Source organism: Odocoileus virginianus, chromosome 16, assembly GCF_023699985.2.
Source record: "Odocoileus virginianus isolate 20LAN1187 ecotype Illinois chromosome 16, Ovbor_1.2, whole genome shotgun sequence".
Lineage (NCBI taxonomy): Eukaryota > Metazoa > Chordata > Mammalia > Artiodactyla > Cervidae > Odocoileus > Odocoileus virginianus.
Genome location: NC_069689.1, coordinates 51001887 through 51021051, shown reverse-complemented (window position 1 = coordinate 51021051; position 19165 = coordinate 51001887). Strand labels below are relative to the sequence as shown.

At 59.9% G+C, this 19165-nt stretch overlaps 1 protein-coding gene across 2 annotated transcripts in view; it reads right to left on the bottom strand.

The window, feature by feature from the left end:
- Positions 1-3858: 3858 nt before the first annotated feature.
- Positions 3859-19165, bottom strand: part of RGMA (repulsive guidance molecule BMP co-receptor a) — a 48590-nt gene continuing 33283 nt past the window's right edge. For both annotated transcript variants that reach the window (XM_020872777.2, XM_070478186.1), the window contains 2 exons: positions 14136-14650; positions 3859-6231 (listed from right to left, as the gene is read on the bottom strand). In XM_020872777.2, the coding sequence (XP_020728436.1) occupies positions 5509-6231; positions 14136-14650 (1238 nt within the window). In that variant the 3' untranslated portion in view covers positions 3859-5508. The remainder of the gene's footprint in view (positions 6232-14135; positions 14651-19165) is intronic.

Below are 19165 nucleotides of genomic sequence, written 5' to 3'. Positions count from 1 at the left end.
CCTTCAGGGGGTCCCCCTCAGCCCGAGCCAGCTCACCCATGTTCATAAAGCACCCCAGCCCCAGAGACAGCCGATGCTGACACTGGGCTTGTGCGCAAGAGGAGCCTGGAGTGCACCTGAGACCCAGGCCCCGGCTCGTTTCTAGCAGACGATTCGAGCGTGTTCTTCCCCAGGCAGATCTGCTTGGCCACACTCCTTCACTTTGGCTCCAGAGGGTGGCCTGAGGGGGGCTCTGATTTCTGTGGGAGGGAGGGACAAAGGGGACAGAAGTGAGTTCAAGTGCAGAAGAATTCATGAGGCTTCGCAGCACGACTCTGGGTGAGGCTGGAGTGGGACAGAGGGGCTTGCCTGCTCCCACACATCATGCCTTGCACACCTGCTGGCCGGCACAGTTTCTTAATTAAACCCATCCTTCTGAGACCATTTTTAAAAATAGCCTGGTGGGCTATAGTACACGGGGTCACGAAGAGTCAGACATGACTGAAGGATGAACATATAGTGAGACATGGCTGAAAAAAAGAAAAAAATGAAAGTGTTAGTTACTCAGTCAGCTCTGTGGCCCCATGGACTGTAGCCCGACAGGCTCTTCTGTCCATGGAATTCTCCAGGCAAGACTATTAGAGTGGCCAGCCGGTCCCTTCTCCAGGGGATCTTCCTGACCCAGGGATGGAACCCTGGTCTCTTGCGTTTCAGGCAGGTTCTTTACTGTCGGAGCCTTGAGGGAAGCCCAGTACAGCCTGGCCACTGGTTACGAACTGCTGGGTTAGGGACCCATCTCGCACAGGTAGTGTGTCTGGTCTTGGCCGAATCCCCCAGCACCCGTGATCATGGAACCCAATCAATCAAGGGACACACACAATAGCAAAGGCAGGATGAGGGTCGTGTCTGGTGGCCTCTCTGTTCTGCCAGGGTGTCAGGCCCCGTGTGCGAGGGGATTTATGAATGTTAGCTCACTGGATTTCTGTAATGGCCTTGGGAGGTAGGTAGTCATAATTCCATTTTACAAATAAGAAATCCAAGGTTCAAAAAATCCAAGGGAGACCACACAGTCTGCGACGGGCAGAGCCAATCTAGATGCCAAGTCGGCCGGCCGCCCGGGACCAACAGCCATCCCTGCTCTGTGCCACCCCGTCCCCACCTTGCACACTGGCCTGACTCTGATGAGACCCCTCTGGCCTGGCCCCACCGGCTTGCACCCCAGAATCTGCCCCCTTCGTTACAATGATCCATGCTGCTTGGTGTTTAATGGCCCTTTCTCTCCTGTCTTCCCTCCTTAGGAATTCTGCCTCGCCAAGATGTCCAAGTTCCCGGTGAGTGGGGATGCGGCGAGGAGAGGGCCCGAGCCCTGTCTGCTAATGCACTTAGCTCCAGGCTCGGGGCCTTGGGGCCTCTCTGCTCCAAACGCAGCCCACAGAGCCAGAGGAAGCCGCTTCTTGGGAATCATTTAACTCATGACTCCGTGTTCCATATTCACGATGAAATGCAAATTTCCATGTTCAGGAGGGCAGCGAGTGGCATGGTACTTGGAAAGAATTCCAGCTGGTAGAGTTTAAGGTCCTGAACACGTTCCAAACCAAGCCTCTTATCTGGCGAGTGGCGCAGCCTTTTCATCTGATGGCCTGATTTTTCCCCCCCTCTCTCCTGTGTGCCCTGGCTTCTTAAATCTGTTCTTCTGGCTGGCTGAGTGCCAACAGCCCTTGGTGGTACTCCCCCCACCCCCTGCCCCATTAGTGTTCATTTCATCCCAGTTTCTAGTGAGGGTGAGCAGCCTATCAATTTGGGCGACTGGGTAACTGGGTAAGGTGTGTGTGGGGTGTCCCAGCTTTTTCGTGTCTCTTCTAAGCTGGTTCTTCTCTCCCAAAGCCCAGACTCCTGGTTCTCTCTGGTGTGCATGTGCTAAATCGCTTTAGTCTTGTCCAACTCTTTGCAGCCCCAAAGTCTGTAGCCCGCCAGGTTCCTCTGTCCATGGGATTCTCCAGGCAAGAATACTGGAGTGGGTTGCCGTGCTCCCCTTCAGGGGATCTTCTCAACCCAGGGGTTGAACCCACATCTCCTGTGGCTCCTGCATTGCAGGTGAATTCTTTACCGCTGAACCACTGGGGAAGCCCCCCACCCCCAGTAATGTGTGTGCTAAGTTGCTTCAGTCATGTCCGACTCTTTGTGACCCCACGTACCCTATAGAACCCGCCTCTCTTAAGTCTCTTGCTTTGGTAGGAGGGTTTTTTAACCACTAGCGCCACCTGGGAGGCCCTTGGTCCTCTCTGGGAGCCTGCTTAATTAAGCATGAGGCTTAGAAAGAGCTCCCCTTCTACTCCACAGCTTTGGAGCGGTGTGCATGCTCACTGTTTCTCGGTTCACCGCGCTCCCAAGCTTCCGGGGTTCCCGTGGCCCTCTCCCCTGCCCTCACCCACCACTTCACTCAGCCCCTCTCGCCTCAGCACAGCAGTGACACCAAGGCTGGGCACTTGCTGGGTGCCAGGCCCTGTCCTCGGTGCCTCCCAGGAATTAACTTGTTGAATCTTCAGACAGCCCCATGGGATGGGCACCCCCCACTTTATAAGGGAGCTGATGGAGGCTCAGAGAGGTGAGTGACTGGTCCACAGTCATGGAGCTGGGAAAGTGGAACGACTAGGATGTGGCCTGACATCACAGGGCAGCTCCTCTGCCACCTGGCCTTTGGTATAACGGACTGGCGGGGATCTGGGGGGCAAATCACACCTCGGTGTACATCTTGGCCCTGCCCTTGCTAAGGAACCCTGGCCAGTCAGTCCATCTCCCTGAGCCTCTTTTGGAGTCTGTAAAATGGGCGTGCATTTTACACGCCTGATTCACTGGATAGCTTTAAAGTGGGATGATACTACATGTTTGTGAATTTTTTTTTTTTTCTGATAGGGATAATTTAAAAAATCTTTGTTGATTTTGCTACAATATTGCTTCTGTTTTTCGGTGATGCTGTATGTTTTTTATGATGTTTCATTTTGGGGGATTTTAGCTCCCAACCGGGGATCAAACCCACACTCCCGGCACTGGAAGGTGAAGTCTGGACCGCTGGACCACCAGGAGTCACTGTGCTGTGCTGTGCTCGGCTGCTCAGTCGTGTCCGACTCTGCGGCCCCGTGGACCACAGCCCGCCAGGCTCCTCTGTCCATGGGATTCTCCAGGTAGGAATACTGGAGTGGGTTGCCATACCCTCCTCCAGGGGATTTTCCTGACCCGGGGATGGAACCTGTGTCTTTTATGTCTCCTGCACTGGGAGGCGGGTTCTCTACCAGAGCGCCACTTGGGAAGCCCAGGGATGTCCCTGGGTGAAATGTGCACACAGCCAGTACAGAAGCTGGCCCCAGCAGGCTCTGGTCCTCTGCTCACCGCCGGGCCCTTGGCAGCGCTGTCACCCTCTACCTGGGCTGCAGGTGAGGTGGGGGGGAACCTCTGGGGAGGGAGGCAGCTAGTCCCCGCTCCTGGGTCCCACACTGAGGGGAGAAGCTGACATGACTCCTCCCAGATCTCAGGCCAGCCCACCCCAACCTGGTCCCAACCGCCCTCCATGTTTCTGCAGCACGCGGTCATCTGTTTTTGGGCTGATGCCAGCTTTGCAAGGGAACCTGGACCCCTCAAGTCCCAAAGACAGCTCACAGCAAGGAAAGTGATTTCAGAGAAGTGGGGGGCTTTGGTTGGTTAATTGCTTCCCCTTCTGCAGGCATTCACAACACTCAGCTCACACACACACACCCCCATGTGCTGCCCCCTCCCAGGTACACACACCCTGGGATACTCCCCCAACCAAGGGGACACCCAACACCCCCAAGGGAACCAACATCCGTCGAGAAAACAAACTGACACACAGTCCAAAAGAAAATAACAAAACAAAAAAACCCCCAAACTTTACTTGCATTTAGCCATTAATAAATAATTTACAGTATGTACACGCGGTGACACGCCACACAGGTCGCAGACGCCGGACACAGTGAGGGGCCCCCACTTCCAAGCAGAACGTGATCAAACACAACCAAAATAAAGTGCTTCACTTTTTACTTCCAACATAAGGACCATCTAAAAACCAGCAGGGAGGGGCCGGGGCCACACTCCCGCCCGCCTGCCCGCCCAGCCCGCAGCTTGGCAGGGCTCCGAGGGGACCTCTTGGAGGGGGAGGCGGGGACCAGTCCGCAGCCTCCTGGGCCAGTGTATGAGAGGTCCCCGGCGTCAGCAGAGGGTGGCCGGCGGGGGGGGCAGTGACGGGGGGTGGGGGGGGGGGCAGGCGGGTGGGGCTTGCGGAAGGGGAGCCCCGGGGGCACGGCCACGCCTTTGGGGGTGGAGCCCAGCCCGCGGAGGCCTCTGGGGGTCTCTGAAACAGCAGCGGAGGCGGGACTGGTCTGGGGCTCCTCGGGCTGACCAACGGTTGGGAAGTCTCCGCGTGGCCGCGGGGCTTAAAACGAAATCTGAGCCGGAGGGGACCCTGCCAGGGATGCTAAGGGCTGAGACGTCTTCCCCGCTCCTCTGCCTGGAAGGCAGACGTGTGGGTGGGCAGGGTGGGGAGCAGGGCTCTGGGCGGGGCGGGGGTGGGCAAGCGAGGAGAAAGCAGAGGATGAGGGCAGGCCAGCTAGCCCTCTCCGCTGGGTCCCCGGTCCACAGCCTGCGGCCCCAGCTTCCCTGCCCGCCGGCTCTTACCACCTGCTGGGGAGGACCAGACTTCAAGGCGGTCGTTCTCCGTGTAGACAATTTAGAAAAAAGGTTCGACTTCCTAAGGACGGTGGACGGGAGGACGGGCGGTGGGGGTCAGGGCCAGAGCAGGTCATTGCTCAGAGCGCGCGCCAACGAGCAGGGCCGAACCTGTGCCCAGCTGGGGGGCGCCTGCTGGTCTCTCCTGGGCTCACGGGGAGGCCACGGGTGGGAAGACACCGGGAGGGTGCAACGTTTTGGCCAGAGTTCCCTCAGTTTTCTATAGACGCCAAGCAGCGCCCTGGGGGCGTGTCCTAAAAGCCCAGCGGGAAGGGATGCCCTGCTCAGGGGTCCAGCCTGGGCCGCCCCCGCCCGCGGCTCCGTGTGTGCGAGTGTGTAGAGTGTGTGCGTGCGGTGGGCGCAGGCGGCCCCGGCGCGTGTGCAGCAGTCAGCCGGGCCTCTCAGTGCATTGCAGGGGTGGGAGCAGCTTGACGGTGCTGCCCCGCTCAGGGTCTCTGGCGCAGGGGTGGGGGGCTTCGGGTGGGGGCTGGGGCTCTGATCTGCACATTCATACGGTGGGGCGCGTGGGGACGGGGCCGGGGTGGGGGCGCAGCTCTCTCTCTGCACAGCTGGAGGTCACACACATCACAGCACCCGTCACCACCACCCGGTCGCGGGCCCCCAGGGGGGAGGGCAAGGCGGGGACACCCCACGCCCCCCAGCCCTCGCCAGCAGGCAGCCCAAGGCGGCGGGGAGGTAACCGTCCCCCGCGGGTGAGCCCTGCGGGGACCGTGGGGCCACAAGGAAGCCACCGGCCCCCGGTGCAGTGAGGGGCTGCCCCCACGGTCCGTCCTAGGCGGCCCCCGGGAGTGTGGGGAGCAAGGCCAGGAGCAGGAGGGTGGCGAGGAGGGGCCAGGGAGCCGGGGGCGGTCCAGGGGCGGCCCCCGCCCGGCCTGGCGGCTCCCGAGTCCTCGCGTACAGGTGCAGCTTGTCCTTGTTGGAGTGAAGCATCTTGACGTCCTCCAGGGCGTAGTAGGCGGCCAGCGTGAAGTTCACGTCCCCCGTGGTGAGCAGGTCGAAGACGCAGGCCTGGTAGTACAGGTCCTCCACGGGCAGCTTCTCCTTGCACTTGGCCACGGCCGTCTCGTAGGGGAAGGTGTCCGGGGCTGGGGGCGCGGGGCTGGCGGCCGGCGGCTGGGGGACGCCGGGACCCTCGGCCGCGCCGGCTCGGAAGGCCTGGAAGTCGATCTGCTGGTTGAGGGGGCAGCCCCGCAGGCAGAGGTAGAGGCCCTGGCTGTCGCGGTCCTCCACGGCGTTGACCACCTCCTCGGGCATGCGCACGGCGAACGTCAGGTAGCGCCCCACCTGGCGCACCACGATGGTGGTGCCGATGTACTTGGCCTGGATCTCCACGTGCTGGCCCGACACCTTCTCCGTGATCTTCAGGCTGTTGGCCCCGTGCTTGTCCCCGCCATTCTTGGAGCCGTCGGCGAAGGCGGCCGGCAGCTCGTCCATCTCAGCCTGGTACACCTTCTGGTCCACACACTCCTGGAAGTTCTTGAAGATGATGGTGAGCTGCGGGCCAGAGGGCAGAGAGACACAGGGGGTGAGATGGTGCTGGTGACTGTGGGGGAGGAGACCCAGCCCTGGACTCATCAGATGCTCTGCATGAGCAGAAGGCAGGAGACCCCAGGGTGCCCCAGACTGTCCCTTCCCTGTTTTGGCCATGTTCAGGGAGACCTGCACTATTATGCATTTAATATTTTTCTTTAAGACAATTTGCTTAAATTAAAAAAAATTATTTATAAAGGAAACTTTAGAAAGTACTTTTCTAAATAGAAAAGCAGCTCATTTACTATATGCAGAGGGCAATCATGCAGAGGGACAAACAGGGCTAATTAAAAATAAAAGGTCTTTATCCACTGTGGTAGGTTGAATAACAGCCTCCAAGATATCACGCCCTAAACCCCAGAACCTGTTAAAACTCCAATAGTTTGGGCCACCTGATGGGAACAGCCAGCACATTGGAAAAGACCCTGATGCTGGGAAGGATTGAAGGCAGAAGGAGAAGGGGGCAACAGAGGGTGAGATGGCTGGATGGCATCACTGATGCAATAGACATGAATTTGGGCAAACTCCAGGAGACAGTGAGGGACAGGGAGGCCTGCGGTGCTGCATTCCATGCCGCAAAGAGTTGGTACACGACTTGGTGACTGGACAACAACAATGGCAAATGGGATTTTACAGGTGGGATTAGGTTAAGGACACTGAGATGGAGACATGATCCTGATAGACTCTAAGTGTAATCACATGTGTCCTTGTAAGACAGAGGCAGGAGATCTTGACCGCAGAAGAGAAGGTGGTGTTTCCATGGCAGCAGACTAGAGGGGACATGGCCACAAGTTGAAGGATCCCGGCCACCAGCAGAGGCCTGGAATAAGCAATGAAGAGACTCTCCCCAGAGCCCCCAGAAGGATTGGCCCGACCAACACGTTGAGCTTTTTAAAGACTCGTTTCAGACTTTTCGCCTTCAGGAGTATAAGGGACTCAATTTCTGTCTGAATCACTTAATTTGTGGTACTTGTTACAGCAGTGATAGGAAACTGATACAGTCCACAACCAAAGGACTGTAAGCCCTGGGCTGAATCAAGACAGCAGACAGAACAGAAGAGACTGATGTTCACAGAAAGAACGAGCAGACAAAGTCCAGAGAGACAGAGGCCACGGTGGTGGGGCTGGCCCGAGGGCGCTCCCAGCCTGGCCTTGGCAGGAGCGGAGGAAACGGTGGTGGGGAGCTGGGGGGGAGGTGCTGGTCAGCAGAAGGGAGATGTGGGGCTCCAGGCAAAGGGCAGCTGCAGACAGGGGGCAGGGAGGCCCATTTCTGCTGAGCCTGCAGCGGGGCAGGGGCTGCCCTGAGCTGCTGGAGAAGCAGAAGACCAAGTAGCTCCGTCAGGAACTCTCCTCCTGAGAACACAGACACAGGCTCACTCGCCGCATTGATTACTAACAGGCCCGTGCGGTGCTGCTGGGGAGGGGACGATACCCCCAGTTTACAGATGAGGACATTTTCGTTCAGACAGTAAAGTGACTGGCCCAAGGTCACACAGCCAGCAGGAGGCAGAGCTGGACTGGGCTCTAGGTTTGCAGCCACTGGGCATTTGTGGCCAAAGAAATAGGGTGGGTGGCCTGGGGGAAGGACAAGAGACAAGCAGCCCGCGGAGTGACCTGTCTCCTATCATCAAGGGTGAGATGCGTAGCTGTGCCTTCCTTCCCAATGTAACCAGGAAGACTGAGGGAGGCAGAGACGTGAGTGAAGCTGGAACCCCCCCCCCCCACCCCGTTCCTGTTGCTCGGGGCCACTGTTTTGCCACCGCTGTCTCTGGCTGCCTTGACAGCCATGGCACCACCCGGACCAAGGGCAACCGGAACTTGGACTCGCAGCCTGAAGCCAGGCGGGGAGGAGGGGTGATGGGGGCAAGACGGTGCCCAGGCTTTTTGGGTCCCCAGCTAAGAGCCCACTCCCGAACCTCTGCAGGGCCCCCAGCCCCCATTCTCAGGCCTTGCCCCGTCACCCCCACCACCAAGCCTGCAGAGGAAGAGCCTCACCACCTGGGGCACCCCACCTCCCCGTGATGTCTGGAGGTGGAAGGGCAGGGGGCTGCTGGGTCCCGGGGGCCGCGTGGCAGCTGAAGGCCATAAAAGTGGCCTGCACGGCTCTCTGGGCTGAGGGCAATGCAGCAATGCATGAGAGGAGTGTCTGGCCTAAGGGTGGGCATGAGACAGAGCAAGGGCCCAGGCTGGATGCCAAGGAGAACCCCAGAGCGGCAGTGATGGGGCAGCGAGGGCAGCAGGGTCGAGGAGGGGCAGCCAGGACCGCGGGCGTGTGTGGGCACAGGCTGGGGCCTGCATCTGCCCGCAGTTCTGGGGTAGCCAGGGGCACGGCCCGGAGCCCAGGGGGAGCTGGCCCTGGCTGGGGGCCTCGGGAGCAGGGGCTGAGAGCCCCGAGGACTGGAGGGGGCAGCCTAGCGGCTGCAGAAGGTTCCAGGCTGAGCAAACCAACAGGGTGGAAAGATGAGAGCCCGAGGGTGTCCCCCGCTGCGTTTTGCCACTGCTCTGCAGGTCCCCTCACACAGTGTAAAGCCCGGGGTGACCAGCGGTGGATGAGGGCCCTCGGGGGGAACACACACAAGACCCTGGCCCTTCTCACCCTGTTCCTGAGAAACGTGAGGATGAGGGGGACGTCTGAGAGAGGTTGGCCACAGTACCACTTTGGGGGAACTCCAGGCCCTTGGGCCTTCCTGCGTCCCTGCCTCCATCAGGAACGGTAAACATTAGGGACTTCCCTGGTGGCCCAGGGGCTATCACTCCACGCTCCCAACGCCAGGGGGGCCCAGATTCAATCCCTGGTCAGGGAATGAGATCCCACATGCCGCAACAAAGACCGAAGATCCCGCGTGCAAAGACAAAGACCCAGCGCAGCCAAACCGATGGAAAAAAAAAAAAAAAAACCCATTAAAAACCACCTCGTGTGACTGCATGGGTGTAAAGACTGATACAGTCCAGGCTGGCTCACGCTGGTTTTCTCCTTCGGACTCTGAAAGGAAGGCAACCCTTTTCATGGACCCTCGACGTCTGGGGGCCGAGGCGCTGGGGCTGCAGGGCCGGCGGATGACTAGGCGGGTGGGAAGGGGGCGCACCGTCTAGGGGTACACCGTCTAGTCCTTATGGGACGCGAGCAGGGCCTGGTGCTCGGAAGCTGAGGCTGGAGGGCGCTGTCCGAGTCACAGAGGGCAACCTCGGATGGGCCCCGTGTGCCTAGCTCCCTGGGCCCGGGGGTTCCATTTCCCCATCTCCGCCCGGGAGGTCATAGCTGGTCCGGGAGGCGGCCCTCTGAATCACTGAGGGATGTCCAGGAGGGCTGCAGCCCCGCCACTCCGCCTGGGCCCTGCGCCTCGCCGAAGCCCACGGCGCGGCCACTCCCCCACCACCCAGACCTGCCCAGGGACCCACCTCCGGCTGCCTCGCTTCCATCCAAGACTCTCACCCCATGCGGAGGCCGCCTGCCTGCGGGGAGTGGGGAGCACCAGGGTGGTCTGGGCAGTGGGTGGTCCTTGGAGGGGGGCGGGGGCGGGCCGTGGGCCGCGGGGCCGGGGTCCCTGCGCAGGGCCACACAGACACACACAGGCCGCGGGTGGGGAGCGGGCCAGCCTCCCCGCTGCCATCGGCCTCCCTGGAACAGGAAAGGCTGGTTTCACTCTCCCCACCGTCGCTCGCGGAGACAGTCTGCTGGAAGGCTGACAGGCTGCTCGCCTCCTCTTGGCACCGGGGCCTGGGACTCAACCACAAGTAACAGCATGAAGGGGGCCTGTCGAAAGCGGGGCGGCCGGCTGCCAACGCGGCCACGGGCGCGGCTGCCGCTCCCGCCTCGCCCGCCCCCCTCCCCGGGGGCCCGCGCTCCCCGGCCCCCCACCACCGGGCGGTGGGCGGAGCCGCGTGTCATCAAACGACCTGCGGGGCCAGGCCTGGGGCTGGGGGCTGTGTCCACACGCGGGGAGGAAGCAGTCCACGACCCCCGTCCTCATGGGCCCACACTGCGGGGGCGGGGGGTGATGTCACGCGCCCAAGGGGTGAAAGATGCTGGGAATGCGAGTGCTCGGGGAACCTGCAGGGGGCGGGGGCACGGAGACCCGAGTTCCTCCCTCAGGTTCAAAACGGGGTGCCTCCAGCACGGCAGGAGAGAGAAAGGCAGCACAGGGGGGTGGGCAGGACCGGGAGGCAGGCCCCACGGGAATAGGAAGCCGAACTGTCAGCCTGGGCTGGAAAACTCTAGATCCAGGCTCTCCACGAGAACGGGGAGGGCCGCTGAGCAGGGCTGGGCAGTGAGGATGTCACGTTCATGGGTGAGGCACCGTGGCTGGGGAGTGCGTGTGGGCTAAGGTGCTTCCGTCGTGTCCGACTGTGTGTGACCCTATGGACTGTAACCCACCAGGCTCCTCTGTCCATGGGATTCTCCAGGCAAGAACACTGGAGTGGGTTGCCATGCCCTCCTCCGGGGGAATCTTCCCAACCCAGGGATCGAACCCATGTCTCCTACCTCTCCTGCTTGGGCAGGCAGGTTCTTTACCACTAGCGCCACCTGGGAATTGCGGATTGTGAAGCCAGGGCTCCATTACCTTGGAGATAAAAGCCCGTACTCTGCCTGCCTGGGGGTAAGCTCAGGGCCAGGACATGCTGGAGGCCTTCCCCAGGGCTCCGGGTGGAGCCACCCACCCTCCCCCAGACCCTGAGACCCTCAGCATCCCGCTGCCCCAGCCCCCGTCACGGGCACCCGGGGCTGATCTCTGCCATCCATCATTAACCCGGGGGGCTGCTGGGCAGGAGGCGTCACCTAGCACAGAGGCTGGCACAGAAGAGCCGTCTGCATCGGTGGAGGAACAAACACCTGAGACTGAAGGCCCACAGAACAGGCCGAGGCAGGCCGAGGGCGCTGGAAAGCAGCCACTGGTGTCTCTCCCCTGGGCACACACAGCCCCAGTCTCCGCCCTGTGGCCCGGGCCGGGCTTGGCCTCAGACTAGGGAGCCTGCCGTTCAGCCTCCAGCAGACCCCTCACTGCCTTCTGGCTGACGGGGAGACCAGAGAGGGCGCTGCTCAAGCGCTTCTCCCACCGGGAAGACCGAGGTGGCCCTGGGTCACGGCAGAAAGGGGCCGCCTTGATTAGGGGGCTCTGCGGCAGAGTGCCAGGCCTGTCTGGAGGGTCCACGCCGTGGGAGGAAGGGAGGCGCTCCCTGTCTGCTTAGGCAGCTCTGCCGACCACGGTGCCCCCCAGTAAGCCGGCCACAGAGCAAGCATCTGAAACGTGTGGGTCACATGAATGAATGAATGGAACGCAAGAACGAATGAATGAAGGAATGAACCACCTCTGAGCTAAGGGTCCCACCGAGTGTCCAGAGAGCCCAGGTGGCATGGAGGTGTTCTACAGCCAGGCACCTCGCCCTGGCCTGCAGGACTCCCGGATACGTGACCTAAAAGCTCTTTCTCTACCTCGCCCCCCCCAGTCTAAGGGGCCACAGCCCTGCCCAGGTCTGTTATCACCCCTGATCCCGACGCCACTCTGGGTCAGGTCTCCTGAGGCCCAGGGTCCTCTCACACCCTTGGGAGCCTCCCTCTGCTCCCTGCCAGGAGGGGACGGGGAGGCGGGGTCCCCCTCCACGGCATGTTTGCTGCTGGATTTAGAAGCCACAGCCTCAGGCTCCCGACACTCATTTATCTTGGCTCCTGGGAGAAAGGCGGGAAGGGGAAGGGGCCGCAGAGAGCGCAGCCGCGACCTTGCCACGGGCCCCCCTGGGTCTGCAGAGGGCTGGGTGTGGGGAAGACACGAGCCCGCAACTCGCTGCCCGCCACGCTTCATGGCCTGGGGCCAGAGGCCGGTAAGAGCACCCATGGGGCCACGGCCTGCTTGTTTTCTACCCAGCCGCTGGTCCCCGGAGAGATCCCTGTGGGCAGGCAGGGGCCACCGGAGCAGAGGGAGGTGGCAGGAATTTTCCTGGCGGCCAGGTCACCTCAGTGTCCTACCCTGGGGTGTGGAGGGATGAGAAGGAACAGAAACACCCTTGTGGGCCAGCCTGGCGCTGCTCCACACACTGCCCTGCAACGTGCTCTTCTTGGCAAAACAGACCCACTGCCAGATCGGAAGCCCCAGGGACTCTGAGGGCCAGGCCCTGGGGAGGCAGAGATGTCCCTGTCGCCTGGGCTCCGATCACCCTGGGCCTGCTGGACTTGAGACCATGTCCTCTGGCTGAGTCTGAATGTGAGGCCACGGGAGACCCTCCCTGCAAATGTGGTGGGGGGAAGAGTCTGAAGAGGACTTGAATGTCCCATTGCCTGGGCCCTGGCCACATCGGGGCTGCCTCTGGGTGGGGCTCTGAGAGCAGCACTTGAGTCCTGCCACCCAGACCCTGAAGCCTCCCTGGGTCAGAAGACGACTGGCTCTTGATAGCTTCGGGGGCTTCCAGGTGGTAACTGCCTCTCCTGACAGCGAGACCCTGCTGGGCTCTGGAGTCCCCTGGCCCGGGTGAAATCCTAGCGTGGTTTCCAGCCGAATGCACTTGGGTGGGGAGGCCGCTTTCCCTCTTAAAGTCTCAGTTCCGGATGTGTTAAATGGAGGTGCCCCGGCTGGGGAGGCTGCCTGGGTGGCCCCTGGGGTGCCCAGTGGGCTGATGCCCTGTCCTCACTTGTTCCCTCTTCCCGGTGCCCCCTGGCATCCTGCAGCCCTGTCCTCCAGCCAGCATCTGTAACGCCCGTCATGCCTCAGAGCTTTAACTGGGAGCTTTAAACAAAGAACACTTCTGATCCCCACTCAGATATCTGGGGTCAGACTGGCTTGGGGCTCCAGAACCACTGTCATCTAAAATCTGCTCAGTTTGTAAACGCGCAGCCTCAATGAGAATCCCTGGTAGGGCCGTCACCCCCAGGAGGCTGTCAGGCCCACTTGTCTGGGGTGGGGTTTGACCCCTACTGGACAGGAAGTGCAATGATGACAACGGCGGAAACATACCTGCACTGGACTTCTACCAAAACACAGTTTGAGGCAAAAGAGAAGAATACTCCAAAAGTTTGAAACTGAATGCTCTGGGAGTGTTTCTAAACTTTCCGGACTATTAACCCCAGGAAAAAAAATCCATCTTACATCTATACCCAATGTGCAGGCACATAAACAACAGCAACTAAGTTTCCTAAATGTTTACTCTCCCACTTACAAAGCATTCACAAATTGCCTTTAAGGCAGGCTAGGTTTTGCTATCTTGTTGTACTCTGCCCCCCCACCCCCAACAAATCTATGCCTATGTGCTAGCTTGTGACCCCAGGGTGCTGATTTCAAAGACCCCTAGTGGATGGTGGCTGGCAGTTAAAGAAACATCCCACTCTAGGCAAACGGCAGAGGTGATTCCAGGGTGTTTTGTTGTTTAGCCGCTAAATCATTTCTGACTCTTTGCGACCCCATGGACTGTAACCCGCCACACTCCTGTCAGTGAAATTCGCCAGGCAAGAATACTGGAGTGGGTAGCCATTTCCTTCTCCAGGAGATCTTCCCAACCCAGGGATCGAACGGCAGGTCTCCTGCATTGCAGGCGGATTCTTTACTGTCTGAACCATCAGGGAAGGCCAAGAATACTAGAGTGGGTGGCTGATCCCTTCTCCAGGGGATCTTCCCCATCCAGGAATCAAACTTGGGTCTCCTGCATTGCAGGCGGATTCTTTACCAGCTGAGCTACCAGGATGGTTTACCTGATGACAAAGAATGTCTAGAAAATTCCTGCCTAATAACCAGCTCATTGACTGACAATAAGAACATGGTGGGTGCAGGAGGCATCTGGGTCTGATGGGGGAAAGTCTGGGCCCTCCTGACCCTAGGGCCTGGTGCTGTGACACCCTGCCACCCCCTCTCCCCACTGCCTTGCCACCCCAGCTTCCCCCATACCTTGCTGGTGGCGGTGGCCGCCGAGCCAGGCAGCACCGGTGTGTTGGTGACTTGCACGTTCAGGTAATTATTGTCGATGAGCGGCCAGGCGCCCTGCACCTTGCAGGTCTGGAAACGGTCTGTGAAAGTCCGGAGGTGCGGGTCCCCGAAGAGGCCGCAGTGCGTGTAGTTGGGGGCGGCTGCGCGGTTGTGGAAGCTCTTCTCGTAGTGGCAGATCTCCGGGCTGTCTGAACGCTCCTGGCTGTCCCCGGGCGGCGGCAGTGTGCGCAGGTGTGGCTGCGACGTGGGGCCATCCTTGGAGCAGTTGTGCTGGCTCATGAGGTCCTCGATGCCATGGACCGCCGAGTGGTAGGCCAGGTCGCCCCGGCAGGTGCGCGCCGTGCGCCGCGTGCACAGGGCGTAGGTGCGCAGCGCCGCGCAGAACTCCGGGGCGTCGTCCGCAGCTGGCGCGTGGCTGCCCGCCGTGGCGCTCCAGAACTCAGAGTTGCACTTGAGGATCTTGCACGAGGAGGAGGCTGCAGGGACGGAAGGGGGGCGCCCTCAGGTTGGAAATGGTGAGCCCAGGCCTCCAGAACCCTCCCACGGGCCAGGGCGGCGGGCACGTGCAAGGGAGGAAGGAGGCCTCATCCCAGGTCCTGCAGGTGATAGGTGGTCCTGCCTACCTTCCTTAATGACCCTGGGTGGCCAGCCCTCCGCAGGCTTAAAGGGTGAGTGGAGCAGCGCCCCCATTTCACTACCCCCCGCCCTGCCCCACAAGCTCTCTGCCCACCCTTCTGCCTTTGACACATTCACATCAACAGCAATCTGGCAGGGAATGAAGCCCCAATATTCAGTATGTGTTCCGATCTCTGCCGCTGTGACCTTGCAGGAATCACTTAACTTCTCTGTGCCTCAGTGGGTGCTCAGTCCTGTCCCACTCTTTGCGACCCCAAGGACTACACAGTTCCCCAGGCCCCTCTCTCCATGGGGTTTCCTTGGCAAGAATACTGGAGTGGGTAGCCATTCTCTTCCCCGGGAGATCTTCCCCAGCCACGGACTGAACCCACAGTCTCCCGCATTGCAGATGGATTCTTTACCACTGAGCCACGTGGGAAGGCCGCCTGCCTCATATATCTATCTAGAATAATAATAGTAATAATAATAGTATCTACCCTTTGTGGTTGCTCAAAGTGCTGAAGGACTTAGCCCTGCATGGGGCACAGAGCAGAAGCTCAGTTAATGTTGGCCACTGTGATTATTCTTTTAGCCCTGGTTCCCTGGCTTCCTCTAGAGACTAAGGGCAGCTTCCCTCTCGGTACTGTAGCCCCACACACCATTCTCCTGCTCTGGACAGCAAGCTGGGACGCAACTAAGAGTGATAACCTTGGATGTGCTCTAATTCATGCCTTTTGTCCCCTAAGGTCGCTCACAAGCTTTGAGACCTTAGTGATAATTTCATTGTTGTCACTCCATGGACCGTAGCCCGCCAGGCCCCTCTGTCCGTGGAACTGTCCAGCAAGAAGACTGGACTGGGTTGTCATTTCCTCCTTCAGGGGATCTTCCCCACCCAGGGTTTGAACCCGTGTCTCCTACATTGGCAGGCGGAGTCTTCACCACTGCCCCACCTCATGCCTGAGAACTGTGACTTGAACACACCTGAATCTTGCACCCACACACACACACGGAAGCTGCCCTTTCCCACACAGCCTCCTGGGTTCTTCTGTTCAGCTCCTGGCGATGACATGTGGCAGCAGGAGGGAAGCTTCTACACAGGCTTCCAGGGGCAAAGGGCCAGCAGACCAGCTCGGAGGCCCAGCCTTTGGTGTTTCAGCCCGGTCAGCAGAGGAGAAGGGGGGCTCTGGCTCCAGCCACCCCTGGCTGGGCCACTAATCTGGCTGTTAACCTTGGAAAAGTCTATTTACTTTCTGATACTGGCTACCTGATGTGAAGAGCCGACTCATTGGAAAAGACCCTGATTCTAGGAAAGACTGAGGTCAGCAGGAGAAGGGGGCAACAGAGGATGAGATGGTTGGATGGCATCACCGACTCGACGGACATGAGTTTGAACAAACTCCAGGAGATAGTGAAGGTCAGGGAAGCCTGGCGTGCTGCAGTCTATGGGGTCGCAAAGAGTTGGACACGACTGAGCGACTGAACTGGCTTTTTACCTATACAATCAAGTGGGGATTAAAAGCAGGGACAGAAGTCCATGAGGGCAGGCTTCCAAAAGCACTGCGTGGGCCGCCGCCTGGCCCCGTACCTGGATGCCTGGATGACCTATCTCGAGGCGCTCTCTCACCTCTGCAGGAGCGGACACCATGCTCTTGGAGCAGATGCGGCCCACCTAAGTCACACATCTAGGAAACAAGATGCTAGTCCTAAATCCAGGCTTTTCCTCTAACGTGACCTGTATTTGTCACACTGCTGGTAAACAAGGTCGTTTCAGGTGGTATCTGGGTGAGCAGTCTTCTTTTAATTTGAGAAGTTACATATTTACTTAAATATGTATTGGGAAAAATAAAATAGATTTGATAGGAGAGCTACAGAGTTCCCATTTTAAGTTGAAGAAGCGTGCCGACCTAAAGAAGCGGACTCGGTAAATGACAGGTGATGAGGGCCGTGAACAGCTGCCTGGCCGGGGAGACCCCCTGTGTAGCTGCCCTTTCTGAAAGGCACATTCCTGACCCAGGGCTCCTTTAAAAGGCGTCTAGAAGGGAACTTCCCTGGTGGTACAGTGGATAAGAATCCTCCTGCCGGCGCAGGGACACGGGTTTGATCCCCGGTCCAGGAAGATTCCACATGCAACTAAGACCGTGTGCCTCAACTACTGAGCCTGCATGTTCTAGACCTGTGCTCTGCAACGAGAGAAGCCACTGCAATAAGCAGCCCGTGTACCGCCAACAAGAGAGCAGGGGCTGCTCTCCGCAGCTACAGAAGGCCAGGGCAAAGCAATGAAGACCCAGGACAGTCATAAATTTAATTAAAAAAAAAAAAAAAAGGTGGCTAGAAGATCTCTGGGCCTGCCATCTTCATGATTCTCCAACCTGTGGAAGAGGCCCAAGGGCCCAACCTCCCTGTAGACTGCAGATGCTGCCGTGGCCTGTGTGGGAGACGGTAAAGGAGACCCTCGAGGCAGAGGGTGGGTGTGGAGGGGATTGTGCAGAACAAGCCGTGTGCAGAAACACAGGTCAGAGGAACTGGCCTCTGCGGCTCCCAACCCTCCACCTCTGGTCCGCGTGATGTCCACTCCAGTAGCCTCAGTGATTCTGAAGCAGGTGAGCTGCCCTGCCCTGCTGCCTTCTCAGAATTCTGGAAGAGGTATCTCGGAGGAAACCATCCCAGAAGGACTGAGCCTCGTGCTGCATGGCGGCTGCTGTGGCTCCGTCCACTGCCCACCAGCCCCGGGCCCCCCTCTGGCCCTCACCACGCCCAAAGGACATGAAAGACAGTGCGTGTCCCTTTATAGCCAGACCGCTGCAGCACATGCAGGCCTGCGTTGGCCTCAGCAATCCTCCGGAGCCCTGCGGGGGCGGCAGAGACGGAAGTCCCAGCCAACCGACTGTGTCCCAGGCTCGGTGGCCAGGGCCCCGGGCAGCCCCAGGGGCAGGCTCTACAGCACCCCATCTCCTGAAGGAGCAGAGCCAGGCTCAGGGAGGCTGGCTTTCTTGCCTGAGGTTCCACTGTGAGGAAGAAGCAGGAATTGAATCTGGCCCTGCAGGTAAAGAACCCTCCTCCCAATGCAGCAGATGCAAGAGACACGGGTTCGATCCCTGGGTTGGGAAGATCCCCCTGAGGAGGGCATGGCAACCCACTCCAGTACTCTTGCCTGGAAGTCCCATGGACAGAGGAGCCTGGTGGGCTACAGTCCACGGGGTCACACTGAGTTGGACGCGACTGATCACAGCACAGCCTCAGACCAGAAGAGCCCAGGCCCTTAGCAGCGCCAAGATTTCAGACAACCTTGGGGCCTTCATGATCCCCTCCAGCGGCCACTGCATCGTTTGGGGCACACCCCCCACAGGCGGGCTTCAGGATGACCACACCTACGATGCTGAGAGACCCCCACCCACCAGGAGGCCCACACACTATCTGTGGCATTGCATCCACACGCTGGTTCCCAGGGTCTGTTTCTCAGGGTGCAGCCGGCAGTGGGCTGGGGTCAGGACGGTGCCCAGGGCAGGGCCAGCCTGCATTCAGATGGTGTGGGCTCCTCACCCCCGTCATGTGTGGCTCTGTTTCCCCCAAACATGCAATGCGGGGTGTCCTGCTATCTTCACTGCCTTGAAAACTAGGCTCAGAGCAGTGTCTCAGAGCTCTCTGAGGTGTCTGGAACCCATGACTGAAATCCACCCCCCTAAAGGGAGTCCCTCAAATGCTCGGGGACCTGCTCAGAGGGCCGCTCCTCAGATGTAACTGCGCACCAGGTGGGTCAGAAATCTGCATTTCCACCAGGCCCTCTGGGGCCAGAGCGGGTTCTCTTCTCGTCAGCAGTCACAGCCTCAGCAGGGCCAAGTCCCCCCCGGCCCCCCACTTCCACCGCCACACGCACAGGTCTGGACGGTGCCGGGCCACTTGGTCTGGGCTGGGGGGCAGCAAGGAGCAAACCCAGCAGGGGGCCCAGCGGCCAGCGCAGAGTGGCCGGGGCGGGCAGCTCTCGTCTGTTCATCCCTGCTCGTCCGGGCGCCTTGTCTTGAGCCCCCAGACCCCCGGCCACGGGGAGCGACAGGGGGGATGGCAGCCCCGCCGGCCCCCCAGGTGGTGGTAGAGGGTGCTCTCCTGCCCTCCCTGCGCCCAGGGGCCTCCATCCGAGCAGGGCGCGGTGGGGGTGGGGAGGCTCAAGGGGCTGAGCTCGAAGCTCTCAACCTTCTGGAGAACATTCTCGATGCTGTCACCCCGGACTGGGCCAAAAATGGTGAAGTCTGAAGGAGACGCTGGTCGTGCGCGGTGCTGGGCGGGGGTCTGGCCTGAGGTCTCGCTCTGTCCCCTCCTAGCACTTGTGGGGAGTGGCTTGGCCTCAGTTTCTGCATCTGTGGGGGCAGCACCTGCCTCAG